The 18324-nt window shown below is 37.8% G+C and overlaps 1 protein-coding gene across 7 annotated transcripts in view; it reads left to right on the plus strand.

Annotated features, from left to right (window-relative positions):
- Nucleotides 1-18324, plus strand: part of Pclo (piccolo presynaptic cytomatrix protein) — a 323641-nt gene that overhangs the window by 22592 nt on the left and 282725 nt on the right. For all 7 annotated transcript variants that reach the window (XM_076913130.1, XM_076913132.1, XM_076913133.1 and 4 more), the window contains exon 3: nucleotides 4794-6212. In XM_076913130.1, coding sequence (XP_076769245.1) covers nucleotides 4794-6212 — 1419 coding nt within the window. The remainder of the gene's footprint in view (nucleotides 1-4793; nucleotides 6213-18324) is intronic.

The following is an 18324-nucleotide window of genomic DNA, read 5'->3' on the forward strand; positions in this document are numbered from 1 at the left end:
AGTGTAGTATTGTCATATGTTATGACTCATATATGTGGTATCTTCAGCTACATGTTCTTATTGTCAACTTCTGAGAGTAACCAATAGCACTGTGAATAACTGGTGATATTTCTTAGTACATGAGACCTCACTGACAAACAATTCCAAAAGGTAACCCATTCCAGGCACTGGGTTTTTATTTCTAGCCTCTGGGGTCTCATAAGAGCTATCATTTTTCAAAGTCCTCACTCATGGCTACCATAGAATGAAGATACACTCATAAGAAATGAGGGGGTGGTTGTCAGAGACATAGCTACCTGGGTAACTGGCAGCAAGTATTTTAGCTAATGATGGTACAACAGGTACCTCTGCTCAGGCAGAATTAGAGACAAGAGCTTATCTTTGAAAGAAAAATAATGAAGTTACTATTTCCAGATACAAGAAATATTAGTGGCTATGCAATTATTCTTTCCAGTTTAAATCCATATGGGGATGACTGTCTTGTCCAGAATTAAAGATTGAGTTTCTACTGAGAATTGAATGGAACCATGTAACAAATACTAAAGGTTCTATGCTGGCTGTGGTAACAGAGGTAAACCATAGCATAAAAAGAAATGCTACAGTAAGCAAAATTGAATATTTTTAATCTCTATAACTTGTATCAGCCAAACAGTTTTGTGTTCATGATAGTGAGAAGGTCAAATACACTTTGGAGATCAAGGGAAACATAAGGGAGTCCTTTCCATTGGTTGTTTAAATGTTTTGGGAGTTTGGATGCACATCTTGTCATAGTGTAACTATGTAAGGTGCTAGCATAAGGACATTGACAGCATGTCTTGATAGTAAAAGCTAGAAATAACCACTTTGCTTGCTCACCTTAAATATTATTTTAAGGAAGTATAAATTATTTAAGATGTGAGGGCCAATGAGGCGGGGGAGGTGACTGGACTGTAGTAAATTACAAATTACAAGTTGGGCAATAAGAGGGCAGTACCATTATTTTTCTCTTGTGCTCTTTTATCCCTGTACCTTGTAGAAGCCTAACTGGTGTCAAAATTGGCTCACTATTAATTTGGTTAATTATGTAAATACTGAGGCTGGGTTGTAAATTTTATCATTTGCTCAGTGTATTAAGGCACTGTGTGTGTGTGGTGTGTGTGTGGTGTGTATGTGTGGTGTGTGTGGTGTGTGTGTATGTGTGTGTGGTACGGGAGGGTGAAGATTGTTAAGTACTGACAGGAGTTATTTAGATATTCATGAGCTAAGACCAATACAATTAAATTAAATTAAAAGAAGGTTCTTTCTACAGACATTCTAAAAGTACAAAGAGCTGTATTGTCATAACTGTGGACAATGATTTTGACTCTTATTCTAGTAGTAAAAGGATGAAATGTCTCATGTATTATTTACAAAAGTAAAAAAATGCATTGAAGAGATAAAAGATAAGACAGTAAAGTGTGTTCAGTGAAAAGATGTGCTAAGAGAAGAGAATTGCCTGTGAATGGACAAGCCACACATGTATCCTATCTCCCTTTCCATAACACCTGTGTTTAAGTAGATGTTCATTTATAAACTACAACCAATCACTTAATTTTAACCATATAAAGTGCATTTCCCTGAGATTATCTATGTTAGGCATTATCTATGCTTTGGTAGTATGATCATTTTAAAGTTTGCCAAAGATGTACTTAAGAACTAATGCTGGACATGAAGCCCCAGTGATCACACTGCAGAAGAATTTACAATTTTACTCCTAAGTTCAAGTTTATCACTTCAACATTCCTCCATCTACAAACATGAGACAGAAACTAGCAGGAAAGAAGAAATCATCACAATAGTGTCAATACTTCTTTTCTATCTCTGAACTCTTAGTGTTACATTATGCTTCACCATGTGTTTGTTTTCTGACCTCTCACTGAGTTGTAGCTACCAATAGGTGTGGAAGTTTCGTTCTCTCCTTCAGAGGCATGTGGGCTGTTCAAAGTGCTCAGTAAACAGTTGAGTGAAGAAATGAATAGTGATTAAGTTTCACAGCCATGTTGGCTCTAACAAGTATTAATAATAATAAAAGGGAATGATGTGAATAAGAATTAGCTCTAAAATATGTAATTTATATTTATTAACTTGAATATACATCACATAATTAACAGATATTTTGCAGGTTAGGTGAAAATCAATTGCACTATTTATAAAGACTTGGCGATCTAATTATCTTTACTTTTGTTTGGTTATGTGAGTATGAGCTAATTAAGTCAGGATGTGGGAAAATACATGAGGGAAAATAAATAGCAATATATTTCTAATTGGCAGTTTGGGTAGTGGGAACCTGCTTATTTAATTTACAGAGGTCTTTCTTCATCAAGTTGCATTGGAATGGAATGAAGGTTAATTTAGACCTCAGGCTGACTTCACCAAAGAATTTACAGAAGCAGTGATTATTTAGTTACTTTATGATTTCAAGTATGATTTATACAAAAGTTATTTACTCTTTGAAATGCTTCAGACATGTGGGAAAGTGAAGACAAAGAATACAGGTATATCTGTATGTACGAATATGTTGTGTAGAACTTGCCTAGCATGTGTGAAGGCCTGGGTTTAATCTCCTGTGGTACACAGGCCTGTGATCCTGATACTACAAAGGTAGAGGCAAGTTACTCATGTGTTCAAGGTGATCCTGGGCAGGGCAGTGACTCTGAGATAGTTTGGGCCAACTGAGACAGTGTTTTAACAGTTAAAGGAAACAAGTGTAGAGTGCCTGACACTTACTGAAATCAAATGGAAGGAATCCCTAACTAATTACTGTGAATATTTAAACTTTAATTGAATTTTTACAATAGAAATAAGACATCTTAGAATTTTCCAGTCCTGATTTTGATGTTTTGTAGATGGCTAAATCATTTTATATTGTGTCAGGGTTAAAAATAATTTCATTTGAGCACACCTGTATCCCAGTACTCAGCATACTGATGTTGGTGGGTTACACAGCAATACCCTGTCTCAAAAAAATAAAAAGAAGAAAGGAAACAGTGCCTTGATGGTCTTAGGAAAGATTGATTAAATTTTATTCCAAAAGATATTTGCTTGAAATAAAAAATATGTTGTTTGACAAGCCAATACTTTATTATTACATTATTACTAGTTGACATTTTTCCCACTGCCTATGGTTTGAATGCTACTATCCCCCATCCCCCACCATGCTGTATTATATAGTTAATATGTAAAGCATTCTCTATGAAACATTTTTGGAATCATACAAAATGTTAGATAGTCATACTTTTAAATTATCACATACATGCACACACAATATATATAATATATATATATATATATATATATATATATATATATATATATTACATTATTACATTTGGGGCATAACATCATGTTCTCAGCTATCTATTGTTACATTGTATGAGTTATGAAAAAAAAAAACCAAAAATATACCTGGCATTCAGAGGTTGTTTTTATCTTAACGAATTTACTGTTAGTGAACAGTCATGTATATATCTATGGTGCTTAACTATTTATCATTTATTTATTTATTTATTTTAAACTCCAAATTTTATTCTCCTCCTGGTCCACTCTCCGACTTTTCCACATCTCATACTTTCTCCTTTCCCTCTCCCTCCTTCCCCGCTCCATGAGAATGTCCCCACTCCCCACCCTGCCAGACCTCTAAACTCCCTGGGGCCTCCAGTCTCTTGAGCGTTAGGTGCATCTTCTCTGACAAAACCCAGACCAGGCAGTCCTCTGCTGTATATGTATTGGGGGCCTCATATCAGCTGCTGTATGCTGTCTGGTTGGTGGTCCACTGTCTGAGAGATCTCGGGGTCCAGATTAATTGAGACTGCTAATTCTCCTACAGGGTCACCCTCTTCCTCAGCTTCTTCTAGCTTCTCCCTAAGTCAACCAGAGGTCAGCAGCTTCTGTTCATTGGTTGGGTGTAATTATCTGCATGTGACTCAGCTACTTGTTGGGTCTTTCGGAGGGCAGCCATGATAGTTCTCTTTTTGTGAGTGCTCCATAACCTCCGTAATAGTGTCAGGCTTTGGGACCTCCCCTTCAGCTGCATCCCACTTTGGGCATGTTCCTGAACATTCTTTTCCTTAGGAACCTTTCCATTTCCATCCCTGCAGTTCTTATGGGTCAGAATTTTGACTGTGGAATGGCAACCTCCTCCCTCACTTGATATCCTGTCTTCTTGAAAGTTTGCAATTATTCACAATCAATAAATTATGGAATACAGGTGTAATTGTGTGTGTGTGTGTGTGTGTGTGAACTATATGCCTTCCTCTTGTTCTCTCTCCCCTCTGTATGCATCATCTACTATCTAAAACACCTTCTAAATATCCTGACAAAGTTTACAAAAAAACAACAGTTTCTTTGCTAAATCATATTATTTGTGATAATCAAAGTTAGTCTTAGTCGTCTCTTCCCAGCTTACCTTGGTTAATTTTTATTTTCAGATGTGTGAGTATGTCGACTTGGAAGTAGAAATAATGTTTCCCTAATTTACGAAATCAGCAGTATTTTCATAATTTGACAAGCCTACTCTGGGTTGTATAACTAAAACCTAGTGGCATGCTAACAGCAGAAAAAATACATATCATAACATATTAATGGAATCTAATAAGTTACAATTCATAATTTTTATATATTACATTCTATTTCTGAAACTCACACACCTGGGTGATGAGTACATTTGATTCTTGGTGGAATGAGACTTAACGGTGGCAACAGGCATGGTTTTAAGACAGTTTTTTTGGATTTTTAGATTGTTATCTTAGTGATGATGGTTATGTGTTTTTTTCCAGATCAAAGAGTGGCTCTGTTTAAACTGTCAGATGCAAAGAGCGCTAGGAGGGGAACTGGCGGCAATCCCATCCTCACCGCAGCCAACCCCAAAGGCTGCCTCAGTACCCACAGCAACAGCCAGCAAATCACCTGTACCATCACAGCCGGCTTCCCCAAAGAAGGAACCTCCATCCAAACAGGACAGCCCCAAAGCACTGGAGTCAAAAAAGCCACCGGAGTCGAAAAAGCCACCGCCACTGGTGAAACAGCCAACCCTTCATGGACCTACCCCAGCTACAGCCCCACAGCCTCCAGTGGCAGAGACCTTACCAGAACCAGCCCCTCCCAAGGAGCCTTCTGTACCCCTACCTGAACAAACTAAGGCCCCTGTTGCAGATGTTGAACCAAAGCAGCCCAAGACGACAGAGACGCGAACAGACACCCAATCTTCATCAGCAGCAGCAACAAAGCCTGATATTCTGAGCTCTCAAGTGCAGTCACAGGCTCAAGAGAAAACAGCCCCTCCTTTGAAAACAGACTCTACCAAACCTTCACAGAGTTTCCCACCAACGGGAGAAAGAATCACCCCGCTTGATTCTAAAGCCATGCCGAGGCCTGCATCAGACTCAAAAATTATCTCACATCCTGGGCCCAGTTCTGAGAGCAAGGATCCAAAACACGTTGATCCAATTCAGAAGAAGGAGGAGTCTAAAAAAGCACAAACCAAGGTCGTCCCTAAACCAGATACAAAGCCAGTGCCAAAAGGATCACCAACACCCTCTGGCACACGACCTACCACTGGCCAAGCCACACCCCAGTCTCAGCAGTCCCTGAAGCCTCAGGAGCAGTCAAGACGTTTCAGTTTGAATCTGGGTGGTATCACCGATGCCCCCAAATCACAGCCCACAACTCCTCAAGAAACTGTGACAGGGAAACTATTCGGGTTTGGAGCATCCATCTTTAGCCAAGCATCAAACTTAATTTCCACAGCAGGCCAGCAAGCCCCTCATCCACAGACTGGGCCAGCTGCCCCATCAAAGCAAGCCCCTACCCCATCACAGACTCCTGCTGCTCAGGGACCACCCAAGTCCACAGGTCAGCTCCCACCGGCACCTGCCAAGACTGCTGCTGTGAAGAAGGAAACAAAAGCCCCGACAACCGAAGAGTCCAAACCTGAGCAAGCTCCAACAGCGAAGAAGACAGAGAAGGACAAGAAGCCCCCACCTGGGAAGGTCAGCAAACCTCCGCCTACTGAGTCTGAAAAGGCTGTCCTCACTCATAAGCCAGACAAGACCACCAAACCCAAACCAGCCTGTCCTCTCTGCAGAACTGAACTCAACATAGGGGCGCAGGATCCTCCCAATTTCAACACCTGCACAGAATGCAAGAATCAAGTTTGCAATCTCTGTGGATTTAACCCAACACCCCACCTGACTGAGGTAAGCAATACCTACGTTACATATGAATGAAGATCTATAGCAGTTTATTCTGAATTTTTGGGGACCCAAATTTCTGAGCAACGAAGTATGTTTCTACTGAAGGAAAGGAATGAATCTTTATAGGTTAGAGGAGGTGAAATTATTTCATCACATGTTATTTTGAATTCTTGTTCTTTGTGTTTTGTGGGTTAGTAGGCTAGAAGTAAGAGATGGACTATGGTGAAAAATTAAAATCACATTGATCCTATGCGTTCATGAATTATAGACCAAAGCTTGGAAAGCTCTTCATTTCTCATATAGAAAGCTCACTGAAAAGTTGTAATACTTAGTTTGTTTGGGTTTTTTTGTTTTTGTTTTTGTTTTTTGTTTTTTGTTTTTGTTTTTTTTGTTTGTTTGTTTTTTGTTTTTGTCACTCTTCTGTCTTTATCATGTCTTATTGTTTAAGTTGACTTTTACTTTACTTTTGATTCAAGGTCTTACTCTGTAGCCTGGGCTGACATGGAACTTGCTTCAGCCTCCCAGGCGCTGAGGTAGCATGTGCTACCTCGCCGAGGTCTCTGATACATTTTCAACAGGAACTTTAGTTGACTAGAACCATGCACACTACGAATTAAAAACGTTGTGTGGGTTAAGAATATCGCCTGATGAAATTAGTGGTTTACATATGATACATTTAGATTCTCTGCATGTGTGTTGGTGATGTTGTCTGTTGATATCACAGAGTATTCTGGGGCTGTGCAATGCAAATGTATTTCTGTGGTTAATGAGGAAATATGAAGAACACGTTTTCCAAAGTGGAAGCAACCAAAATGTAGTTTGTGACTATATCTGATAACATAGTCATAAAAGATTGTGGACGGGGTGGCCAGGAGGCGGGCCATGAGAGAGATGTAAAGTGAATAAGTAAAAAAATGAAATGAAATTTAAAAAAGAACCAGTGGATAAGCATTAGTATTATGCTAAGACTATTAGAATAGTTCGATACAGGGAACTCGAATGTAAAAGGATCACTACTATATTACATGAATAAAACAATACTTTGATAGTTAGAATAATCATTCCTTACTTTTATACAAATCAAAACTACTTAAGTGCTATTTCAGTTCACTGTTTCTGATCTCAGGGAGAACTGAGGAGGCAGAAGTTGTATCACAGAATCATTTTATTGTTTGGGCACTACTTTTTAAAAATAAATTTATTTAAAATAAAGTTCCCTCTCTTTTCCCTTTCTCTTTATTCCACCCTCCACATACCCCAGAGCCAGGCACTCTGGCTCCATGTCTTTCAGTACTTCAGGTGAATGAAAGACTGAAGCCTACACCCATTCTTATTTTCACAAATTACCTTCAGTGTAAATGTAAAACACAAAACTAAACTTAAGTTTTTCACTGCTTCAGAAGGGTAGTATGGGTTTTTTGTGTGTCCATTCATCATGAGGGTAATATTTTTCCCAGTACAGCTGCATTTATTTAAGCTGTATGTATGTATTAAAATGCATTTATTTATTTAAGCATTTTTTTTAAATTGTGCCCTTTAATGAGAGTCCTTATGGTGTCAACACAATGTGTTTATGGAAATAGCTGTAAAGCAAACAGCACTATGGAAAACAAAACTGTAATTTTTATATTTTCTTAACATAAACAGGTATAGTCCAAGGAAAGGGTTATAGCTTATACATACAATGATACATACACATAAATGTTATTTGTTTATATGTTAATGTGCACATATAACCTTTAACCATCATGATTATGAAAACTCTGTCAGAGTTGGAATTTTATATTTTAGGCTTAATTTACACCATGATCCCACTGTTCATACTAAGTACTTTCTTTATGTACATCCATTGGGGGAATAAGTACCTCTAATCATTATTTAGTCTCTATGTTTTTTCCCACTCTGTTGATATACTTCCCTGTGGTTCTGTGTACTATTAGTTTAGGAAGAATATTCTCAAGATATTAACACTTGTTCCTAAAGTACAAAGAAATGTTATACAAAGAAATGTTATTCCTTAATGGAGAGTCCGTGGCTTCCTTTGTATTTTCTAGCCTATTTAACTCTGCTGGAAGGCCACGTTCCTCTTATCTTAGTCCCTGAGGCAGATGCTTTTCCTAGAGGCCTGGTATTGTCTTTCTGCCACAACTCCTCCTGCTTTTGTTCCTCTGGCGGTGAAAGGGGATCCACTGTAGTTTGTCAGGTGTTGAGAGCTACAGACAACCCCTCACTTCCCCACCCCTTACCCAGAGGGAACTACCTCTAAGGTCTCTTCCTGTCACTCTTCTATATTTCCCCTCTGGTACCAAAGGCTCTGATGGTCCCTAGAGTGCATCCAGTGTCTAGCCTGAGCTGTACTGTTTAACTGTGTGATGGCTAATTTGTACAAATGGTGCAATAATCAATTAACCTCTAGTAGTAAGAGACACTTCTTTTTTTTTTTAATTCGTGCATTTTATTTATTTACATTTCCAATGTTATCCTCGTTCCCTGTTTCCCCTCCACAAACCCCCATTCCAGCCCCCCACTGCTTCTATGAGGGTGTCCCCCCCACTCCCACCTCACCACCCTGACGTTCCCCTACATTGGGACATCGAGCCTTCACATGATCTAGGGCCTCTCCTCCCATTGATGCCAGACAGTGCCATCCTCTGCTACATATGCGACTGCAGCCATAGGTCACTCCATGTGTACTCTTTGGTTGGTGGTTTAGTTCCTGGGAGCTCTGGGGGATCTGTTTGGTTGATATTGTTCTTCCTATGGGGTTACAAACCCCTTTAGCTCTTTCAGTCCTTTCCCTAACTCCTCCAATGGGGTCCCGGTGCTCTGTCCAATGGTTGTTTACATTGATCCACATCTGTGTTTGTCAGGCTTTGGCAGAGCCTCTCAGGAGACAGCTGTATCAGGCTCCTGTCAGCCAGCATTTCTTGGCATTCGTAACAGTGTCTGGGTTTGGTGACTGGATATGGGATGGATCCCCAGGTGGGGCAGTCTCTAGATGGCCTTTCCTTCAGTCTCTGCTCCATTCTTTGTCCCTGTATTTCCTTTAGACAGGAGCAATCCTGGGGTAAAAATTTGGAGAGACAGTTCTTTTAAGCTTAATTTTTGTCCACATGATGTGACTTGTCTTGGAAGAAGTTTTAAAAGTGGCAGTGCAGCTTTCTGAAAGAGCAGCAGCTGATGAATTTGGAAGGGCGATAAGAAAACAGCCCGGTTGGCGATGGCTTTCTCTCCTGAACTTTATGAATTCTCATTTAGTTTGAGTGCAAAAGATGCCAACATTGCCTACTGTGGGTATTTATTTTTGTTTTTGCTGCTCTTTTTCTGAGGTAACTTTTTACCATAAAAATAAGACTTAGCCTAAATATATTTTCTTAATGCTGATGTCCCAGAGCCGTAATTTTGCTTTCTTCGCAAGATGATTTTTCATGGCCTAAATGATGTAGAACTAGCCAGCAGATAGTTGACACTAAGCAACAAATGAGCCCTTTGAGCTGACTGAGATCCAGTGCTGAGACAGATCCCTTCAGTTCTTTCTTCTTTAGCTGTGGTGGCTTCTGCATTCTGCATCTCTCAGAGCTGGCCTACTGGAAAAGGACCACAGGAACTTGGAAGTAAATAGGAGCTTCCTTTTACTTTGATCAACGTTGCTTAATACTGTAAAAAGCATATGCAACACCTTTAACAAGTGATCAAAGTGTGTCTATGGGTGCAAGCATGAAGCGGAAGTTAGAAGATAAATGACTTCAGGTCAGCTCACGTGGTAGAACTCTGAAGGCTTGGAAATTCCTCGTCTTGTAACAGAGAGATGACTTATGTGGCTTTTATAACAACGATGTTCATAATGTGGTTATAAATGTTAAAAATATTTCATTTCAGGATAAATTTGAATTTTTCTTGGATGACATTTATTTAAGATAGTCAAATATGGCTTTAAAATTGAGATGTTTGTTTCAAACAACGTTTATGAATCAATTTTCCTTACTAATCCTCATTTCTAATGCATTTAAAAACAGTTAATATTCTAGTCTGCATGGTATCTCTGTAGTGAACATGAACATGGAACACTTCCTCTGTCATTAAACACCTTTAATGTCATCTAAATGAGTATTCACAACTCAATTCTGTGAATTTATATCTCATTATATACATTATCTTCTTATTAATGATTTAGATTATCATTCTGTTCTAAAGAAGCAGAATTTTTATATGTACATATTTATATTTCAAATATTTCCCAAGGAAAACTTACTTGTAGCAAATCAAGAGTAAGAATCATGGCGGATTAAATTATATTGGGGGATATGGAAACAGGTAGCTCCCCCACTACTCCTGCTTGAGGTTCCTTTTTGCTTCAATCAGAACAATTTATTGTTTGAGAATTTGTTAAAAGGCTTCTTTTTATGTCCTTTCAACTACACACAAATAAAATAATAAATTCTCATAAGGGAGAATGAGGAAACATAGCTCACAGGGAGCGCTTTCTCACACAGATTCTCTGAACTTTGTGCATCGTTGTAAAGAGTATTTATCCATCCGGAAGTTTAAGATGTTATAAAATTGTCGCTTGCAGCTAGTCCTTCTTTTCTTACTAGATTTTATTTATATCTTATGCTTTAAATATAAGATGAATGTAACTGTGGTCCAAGGAAAATGTTGTGCAGACATTGTTTAAAATCAAAATTGAGGTCAACCATGCCCCTTTCTTCATTACTGTCACGGAGCAGGTGTTTGAATAGAAAAAACATTATGCTACATACTTCTCTATAATTTATGTGGTCATTTAAGCCCTACTTTGGGAAATAAAATGAGAATGTGAGATATTCAGTTATCAAAGAAGAAAGATTTACTTTAGGGGTTAAGTCAATATTGACTTTATTTGTTTAAATAACTCATGGAACTAGAGAATAATACCACTTGTTCTATGCATTCTTGCTTATACATCAGTTGGTAATTACTAGGATTTTAAGTCCTATGAATTTGCAAATATGGGGAGCTAATTAACATTATCTTCCATATGACAGTGTGGCTGTGTTACCTGGTTGTGTTTATAAGGTTGGAGTGGGCTTTGGGGGCCCTAGGGTCAAATCATAGGTTCCTAGTTACAAGTTAAAGGTTAAAAGTTAAGGGTTCTATTGCTGTGATAAACACCATGACAAAAAGCAAGTTGGGGACTTTCTACATCTTGTAGCTGGTAAGCTACCTTGGCCATGGGTCAGATAATATGAATGCTATGATATTATAGTAGACGGCATGAGAATCATATTTGAATCAGTTTCCTTTGCCTACCCCCATAAAAAGTAGGGTTAAAGTGATGGTATAGACATAGTGGGTTTTTGTAAAATGGGAGGAATACCATGTTTGTGGAATTGATGCAATAAGTGCAAGGAACAAGCTAGCTTATTTTTTGTACCAGAGAAATGGATTTCTTCCTTTACAACTGCTTGCTGCAAACACAAGCCTGAGAAATTGTAGGGTAATGAGAAGCTAGGGCCTTGCATTGCTTATATATACCGCCAAGTATATAGAATATTAATATAAAATACTGAATCGTTTTCTCTTTCTCAACATCGAGAAGTAAGTTGTACTGATAAGGTTAGCAAACCAAAGCAAGCAGAAGGAAGCAAAAAGTGACCTGCACAGGGAACTGATTGCCCATGTGAATTAGTGTAGCCTCTGAGTTCTGCCTAGGGATCTGTATGACACTTAAATTATTTTTCTCTGTTGTATTCTTTTATTATTTAATTTTTATTTTTTTACTTATTTTCTTTACATGCCAGTCACTGACCCTCTCCCTGTCACCGCCTCCCACAATCCTTCTCCCTTTCTCCTTCCCCTTCCCCTTAGAGCAGGAGCAGGTCGAGCAGGTTGAGCAAGTCGGGGCTCCCTGTGGGTATCCTCTGCAAAGTTAAGCACTTCCTCTCCAACTGAAACCAAACAAGGTGTCCCAGCTAGAAGAACATATCCTACTTGCAGGCAACAGTTTTTGGGATAGCACCCGTTACAGTTGTTCTGGACACACGTGCAGGCCAAGCTGCACATTTGCTACTTACAATCAAGGAGGCCTAGGTTCAGTCCCTGTATGTTCTTTCGTTGGTGGTTCAGTCCCTGAGAGCCCCAAGGGTCCAGGTTACTTGACTATACTAGTCTTCCTGTGGAGTTCCTATCCTCTTCAGGGCTGCAATTCTTTCTCCTATTAGTCCATTAGTGTCCCCAGGCTCCATCCTGTGTTGTATTTTTGCGTATCATGAGAAAGTATCAGAGTAAACTGTAAGAAGACATGTGATTTTATTAACCAATCTAGGGAGTCACAGAGAAAACAGATTTTCATTTAAGGCCCTTCTAGGCTTTTGCACACTAGTAGTTATATTAATAAGTTAGTAGTTAATTGAAGTCATAGGTTAATATGACTATAATAATATTAATATATTATATTAACTATATATTAATGTTAATCATATATTAATATTATCCTTTTTAAAACTGAAAATAGATTTCTTCCTATGTATATTCTGATTATGGTCTCAACTCTCCCAGATGCCATCAGCTCCTTCTAAATTCCCCATGATGCAAATCCACACCCTTCCTTTCACTCATGAGCATACTAACAGACATCGGAAATAAAAACAACAATAATATTATATTACTACTAATAATGATACAAACAATCAAACCAAAGCAAGCACACAGGTTTTCTTTTTAAATCTTGAAATTATGTTTATGTTCATTTGGAGTATTTTTTTTTTTTTTAGCTATTTCAGATAACTTTTATACTTTTACCTAGGTCCAGCATCACAAGTCTACATGTAGAACAATGTTTTCAACATATCGCATCCCTGCCTCCTTTGTCACCTCCCAGTGATACCTTAGCAGCTTTAGTTTGTGTCTGCTTAAATAGGAATGCTCTATCTGAACCACTCCATAGAAAGGCAGAGTTAGGACTGTGTAAACAATATGCCTTTTCACCTGGTAGACATCAAGAATGCTTGTGAATTTTGGCTGTTTTCTCCATGTTCATTACGCTGGTCTTCCAATGATGATTATCTGAAAGGTAACATTTAATTCAACTACATAAAACAGTGCATGAGTATAATAAAAAATAACACCCTTCATAAAATTGTATTTCTGCAAAATTGGTTATGTAAATATCACTCAATGTCATCTGAGTCCCGAATAATGCACTGATAACACTGAAGAGAACAGTGTCAACTGAACCATGCAAAACAAACAAATGATCAGGTTTTGAGACCTTTTTTGAAAGAAATTCTCTATTTCAAAGTTTCATTTACTCATCAGACACAAAGCCACTTAAAGCCAATATTCTTATGATAATGAAATTCAATGTACACATATTTGTTAATATTCCCAACACAATCATGTAGTGTCCTTGACAAATGGATTACAACCACTTTTATCTTTATTGAAAATGTACTTTATTGACACAGTCTTATGAAATGTGAAATAATATGCTTTGAGATTAACAAAGTTTGAAACTGTTTCCAGTTTAATTTCATTAAGGGGCATGAACTGTATTCATGTAAGTTACTTACTGCTATGGGTAGTCTTTCAACAAGGACATATATTTTAACCAAGTTTATTACATTGTAAAATTTGATTTTGCAGAATTTAATTTCTAGAAGACACTCATTGAGAAATGCTGAGGTAGAGATATGTTTCTGAAATGTTTTGCCATTATGAGTAAACAGATTTTCTTTAATTGCTACACCATGTGCTGCAAAACCATGCATGTTTAAAAACAGGAACAAAATAGATGAAGGAAAGCTTGTTAATTAGATAAGTTACATTGTTCAGAATGCAGTGTATACATATAAAGCCTAACAGAAGGAGAGAAAAAACAGCTTCAGACTGTGTTCTGTTCGTCTCATAGAAGCTTATCTTCTACAGCCTCTGTGGTCTCATGGTCATTTAGTGTTGTATTGAGTAGTTTAAAGTCTCATGACTATCCTCTCATAATATGGCAAGATGGTTGGAGACGTTGGAGACTCAGAACCTTGAACTTAATTAAACTAGATTCAAATCTAGTCCTGTAGTTTATTGGCCCCTTTTGCAATGTTGAGCAAATCACTGCTCTGTAAAAACATTCACAGAGGCATTGTGACCCAGCATGTTTAAGGTGTATTGCCTTGACACAGTGACTCTCAATAAACATTTGGAATTAGTTAAAATAGAATGAATCATGACTTCAGAGCATGTCTGCAATGCCAGAATCACTACTTACTCTTTCAGCATAGGCACTTGGCAGAACTGGCTGGCATTATTAACTATTGAAAACCTAATTTTCATATTCTTAATATTTTTCCTTTGCCTCCAGCTTGATGAACTGCACTGTCTAGGGAACAATTTCTTTGATTTTTGCACTGACACTTTGTCTTCCCATGCACTAAGGTGGGTTGACTTCTTTTCTGTGTCTTTCTTCTGTAAACCAGTACGAGAAGCACACCCAGTCTCTAATGTTTACATTCCAGAAGCAATGTCTTTTACCTCCTGACAAGTCTTTCAGCTAAAGATGTCTTTGTTACTGTAGCCAACACTTAATACTTTGTGTGAGAAATTCCAGACCCTCAAGTTTTAACCTCCACAAAATTCTAGTTACCATTATGCTGAATCTCTTAAGTTGTTTCATTTTATTTCTTCATAGATACTATACTTAATACTTTCTGCAGGTATACACTTTTAATTGTCTATGCCTGTCTATATGTTCCTAATGTGTTCTACTGTGGGTAGGGTGGCTGGAAACGCAGGGAGTCCCTCCAGGCAGGAAGTTAGGCGCCCTTAGGCTACAGCAATCCCATGAAACTCAGGGCAGACCTGAATTAAATAGGGAGGGAGAAAGGGGGAAAGGGTTGGGGAAGAATGCTTAATTGGCTTTACCCTCTGGCCTTTAGGCATCTTATTAGTATGTAAATCTCTCTAGGGCCTGAGGCCTATATTCAGGCCCTCTACCTGTGCTCTTTGGGTGGGGCTGCATGTGACTAACAGTGTAGGTCAATAGAGTTTTATGCCACTTGTTAGCTGTCTGGATTCTGGGAGCGCAGCTGAATAGATGCCCTTCCCTTACAGGCAAAGGACATCTGTTGGGTCTCCAGGCTTTTCAGCCAGCAATTCGACCAAAACCAGCCATCCTATCATGATCCTCCATTCTCCCTCTGATTTCTTACATCATGTTCACATGTGCAAGTTCATCTCAAATATTATTTTTCTTGTTCCCTATTTCATGCTTCCTCATAACATAACCAGTTCTCATAATTTGCCTACAATGCTCTCTTTATATTTATGAGCTCACAAGAATGTGAACCCTATGACATATGGACTAGTTTCTTCGGTACTATCAAAATCTGTATATTTTGTATATATGTGGGTAATTCACATTTGTTTGATATAGAACACCCCATCCCAGGATTTTTTATAAATGGAACATAGATTTGCCTTCATGGTTTCTGTTATTACTATTACAATTGTAATTACAAATGGTATGGCTTGCTTATTTGGCCTCATATTGGCTATTAGGGTTTTAAATCTAATTATTTCTGTGTGTATGTATGTATTTATTAAGATGTGTTAGGGGTATGCCATGTCACATATTAGACCAGAGGACAACTTTCAGAATTAGTTTCTCTCCTTCCAACATATGGGTTCTGGGAGTCATTCTCAGGTCATCACACTTGGTGGCAAACACCTTTACCCACTGAAATATCTCACTGACCTGAGTACAAGGAGTCTTAAAGCACTAGTAAAGGTTTTAATACATGGATTGCTCAATATTTATTTATTTATTTATTGCAGATTTTTGTTATTATTATTTTTTAATCTTCCTTTTCAGTCCAGCCGCTATGTTTTATGGTCTATCCCCTGACTGCTCTCCAACCCATACCTCTTTTTTTAAGGCATGAGATGAGGTTAACTTATGGGTTTTAGGGGTACATTTTTATATAGGTAAAAATAGAAAATTATGTTTTAAAATTACTTGCCTAAGTTTTATCTTAATGAGGTCTACCTTGAAGCCATATTTAAAAATAATACTTACCCTTAGAATTTTCATTATGTAATCCTTTTATTATGATCTTTTTTTTTTCTTTTGGTCCTTACACTTAAAAAAATGAGTTTGTTTACAAATTTTTATGTTTTCAAATTTATCTTTTGCTATCAGTGGGATGCAAGTTCATGATTGTTAGATACTGTCTGTACCAGGATATTATCACGCAGTCAATGCCAATTTGAGCTCCATAGAAAAAAATACGATATTAATTAACCTCAGATTTGCTAATCTACAAATATTTTAGCAACTTTTCAATCTAACTTTCCCTTAGCATTTTCATTTTTTAAAACATAAGAAAAGGTACATATAGTAAGTATCAAAAACTTTCTCCAAGTAAATTCTTATCATAAATTTGGGTCCATAGAGAATAATAAGCCTTCCATAAATACTCAGGGATATATGATTGATACTGTTTCAAAAAAGATGAAACTGGCTTGTTAAAGTTATCAAAACAAGGTAGCAGCACCACTACAATGCCACCTACACTACCTGCCTACCTGGGCTTTAAATGCAGCCGGATTACTTCCTACTCACTTTTCCTGTACACAGTCTTAACCCTGTAGAGCTAGAGTGCTTTAAGAACTAGGTAGTGAATTCATGTTTAAAAAGAGTTTAAGGCACTTGACAAAGCTAACTTTCTTAGCCAAAGCTGGCAGGTCTATCTATAAGGCATATGGTGTCAAGATACACTCTTTTTTCTGTAAAGACAAGATTAAAAATTTTTGGATTTAAGGGACTTTTTAATAGGAGGAAATTCATGTGTCATGCTGAAAACTTAGCAGTGAACTCACAGACGGAGAGGTCTGTTATAGTCTTTCGCTCTCTCTCTCTCTCTCTCTATATATATATATATACACACACACACACACACACACACACATTCTTTTGAATCCAACTATGCTGCTATTATTTGTATGGCTTTAGAGTGACCAACTGGAGTATAGGCAACATACTCCTAAAGAAATCTTACCCTCTTTCTCTCACCAGCCATCACTTGCCATAGCTTATCCTGAGAGCTTCCTTCATCCATGCTAGAATGTTGGCTGGCTTGTTTGTGCAGGTCTTTTGTAGACAACAAATGATGCTTTGAATTCCTGAGAGCAGTGGTCTTGCCATGGTCCAGGAGACACTGTTTAATCCTGAAGCCTCTGGCTCTTACAGTTTTTCTGTCTCATCTTCCATGATCTTTCTGCAGCTGTCAGTCTAGTAGGAGTATGATATAGATGACTCATGAAAGACTGACTCCTCCTAAGTTACTCCTTTCTAAAATTTGATCAGCTGTGATTCTCTCTAAAAACCCTTGTCTACTTCACTAAGAAGTGGCTTTTATGAATGATGAGCATTGCACTAATTTATGGCGTATAAGGATAATTTAGAAGGCAGTGAGATAAAGTATCAACCCAGCAAATTAATTTTAGTAGGTTTTTCCATGGGGTAAATGGTGTCTCCCTCTGTGAGTTTCTGCTAAGTTTTCAGCACCAGGCATGACTTCTGTCCTATTGAAAGGGCCTTAAATCCAATCAGATAGTTGGTTATCCTAAGACATTACTGCTGTTATTAACTGTTGAACTTGTTAGGCACATTGTTATTATAATCTACAGGATTTACAGTTGTGGATGGCCATTGGTAGCTTTTCTCCCTCAACAATCTGCTTAACACCTTCAATCTTGTGAAAACTAGTCATCAGGAAGGAGGCTTCCAGGTTAGTACCAGTTGTTCAGAGTGTCTAAGAGACCACCACAAACAGTATGAGCCTTGTTTGTCTACCATAACTTGAGGGTAAGGCCAATTGTTGAAGGTACCATATAATTCAGTCACAGTACTTGAAGAAATCTCTTGAACTTTAAAAAGTGATGTTATTTGATTTATCTGTAAAAAGTTAATATTTAATTAAAATAATTAAACAGAATTTTATTTTTTCTGCAAATTTTTGCCTTATTCTTCTATGAAACAAATTGTTACCAATTTAACAGCTTCAAACAACATGAAGTCACTTACTGTTTTGTAGATAAAAATTTAGCCTAACATGGGAAGATTCTCTGATTATGGACTTTGGAT

This window comes from Arvicanthis niloticus, chromosome 15, assembly GCF_011762505.2.
Source record: "Arvicanthis niloticus isolate mArvNil1 chromosome 15, mArvNil1.pat.X, whole genome shotgun sequence".
Lineage (NCBI taxonomy): Eukaryota > Metazoa > Chordata > Mammalia > Rodentia > Muridae > Arvicanthis > Arvicanthis niloticus.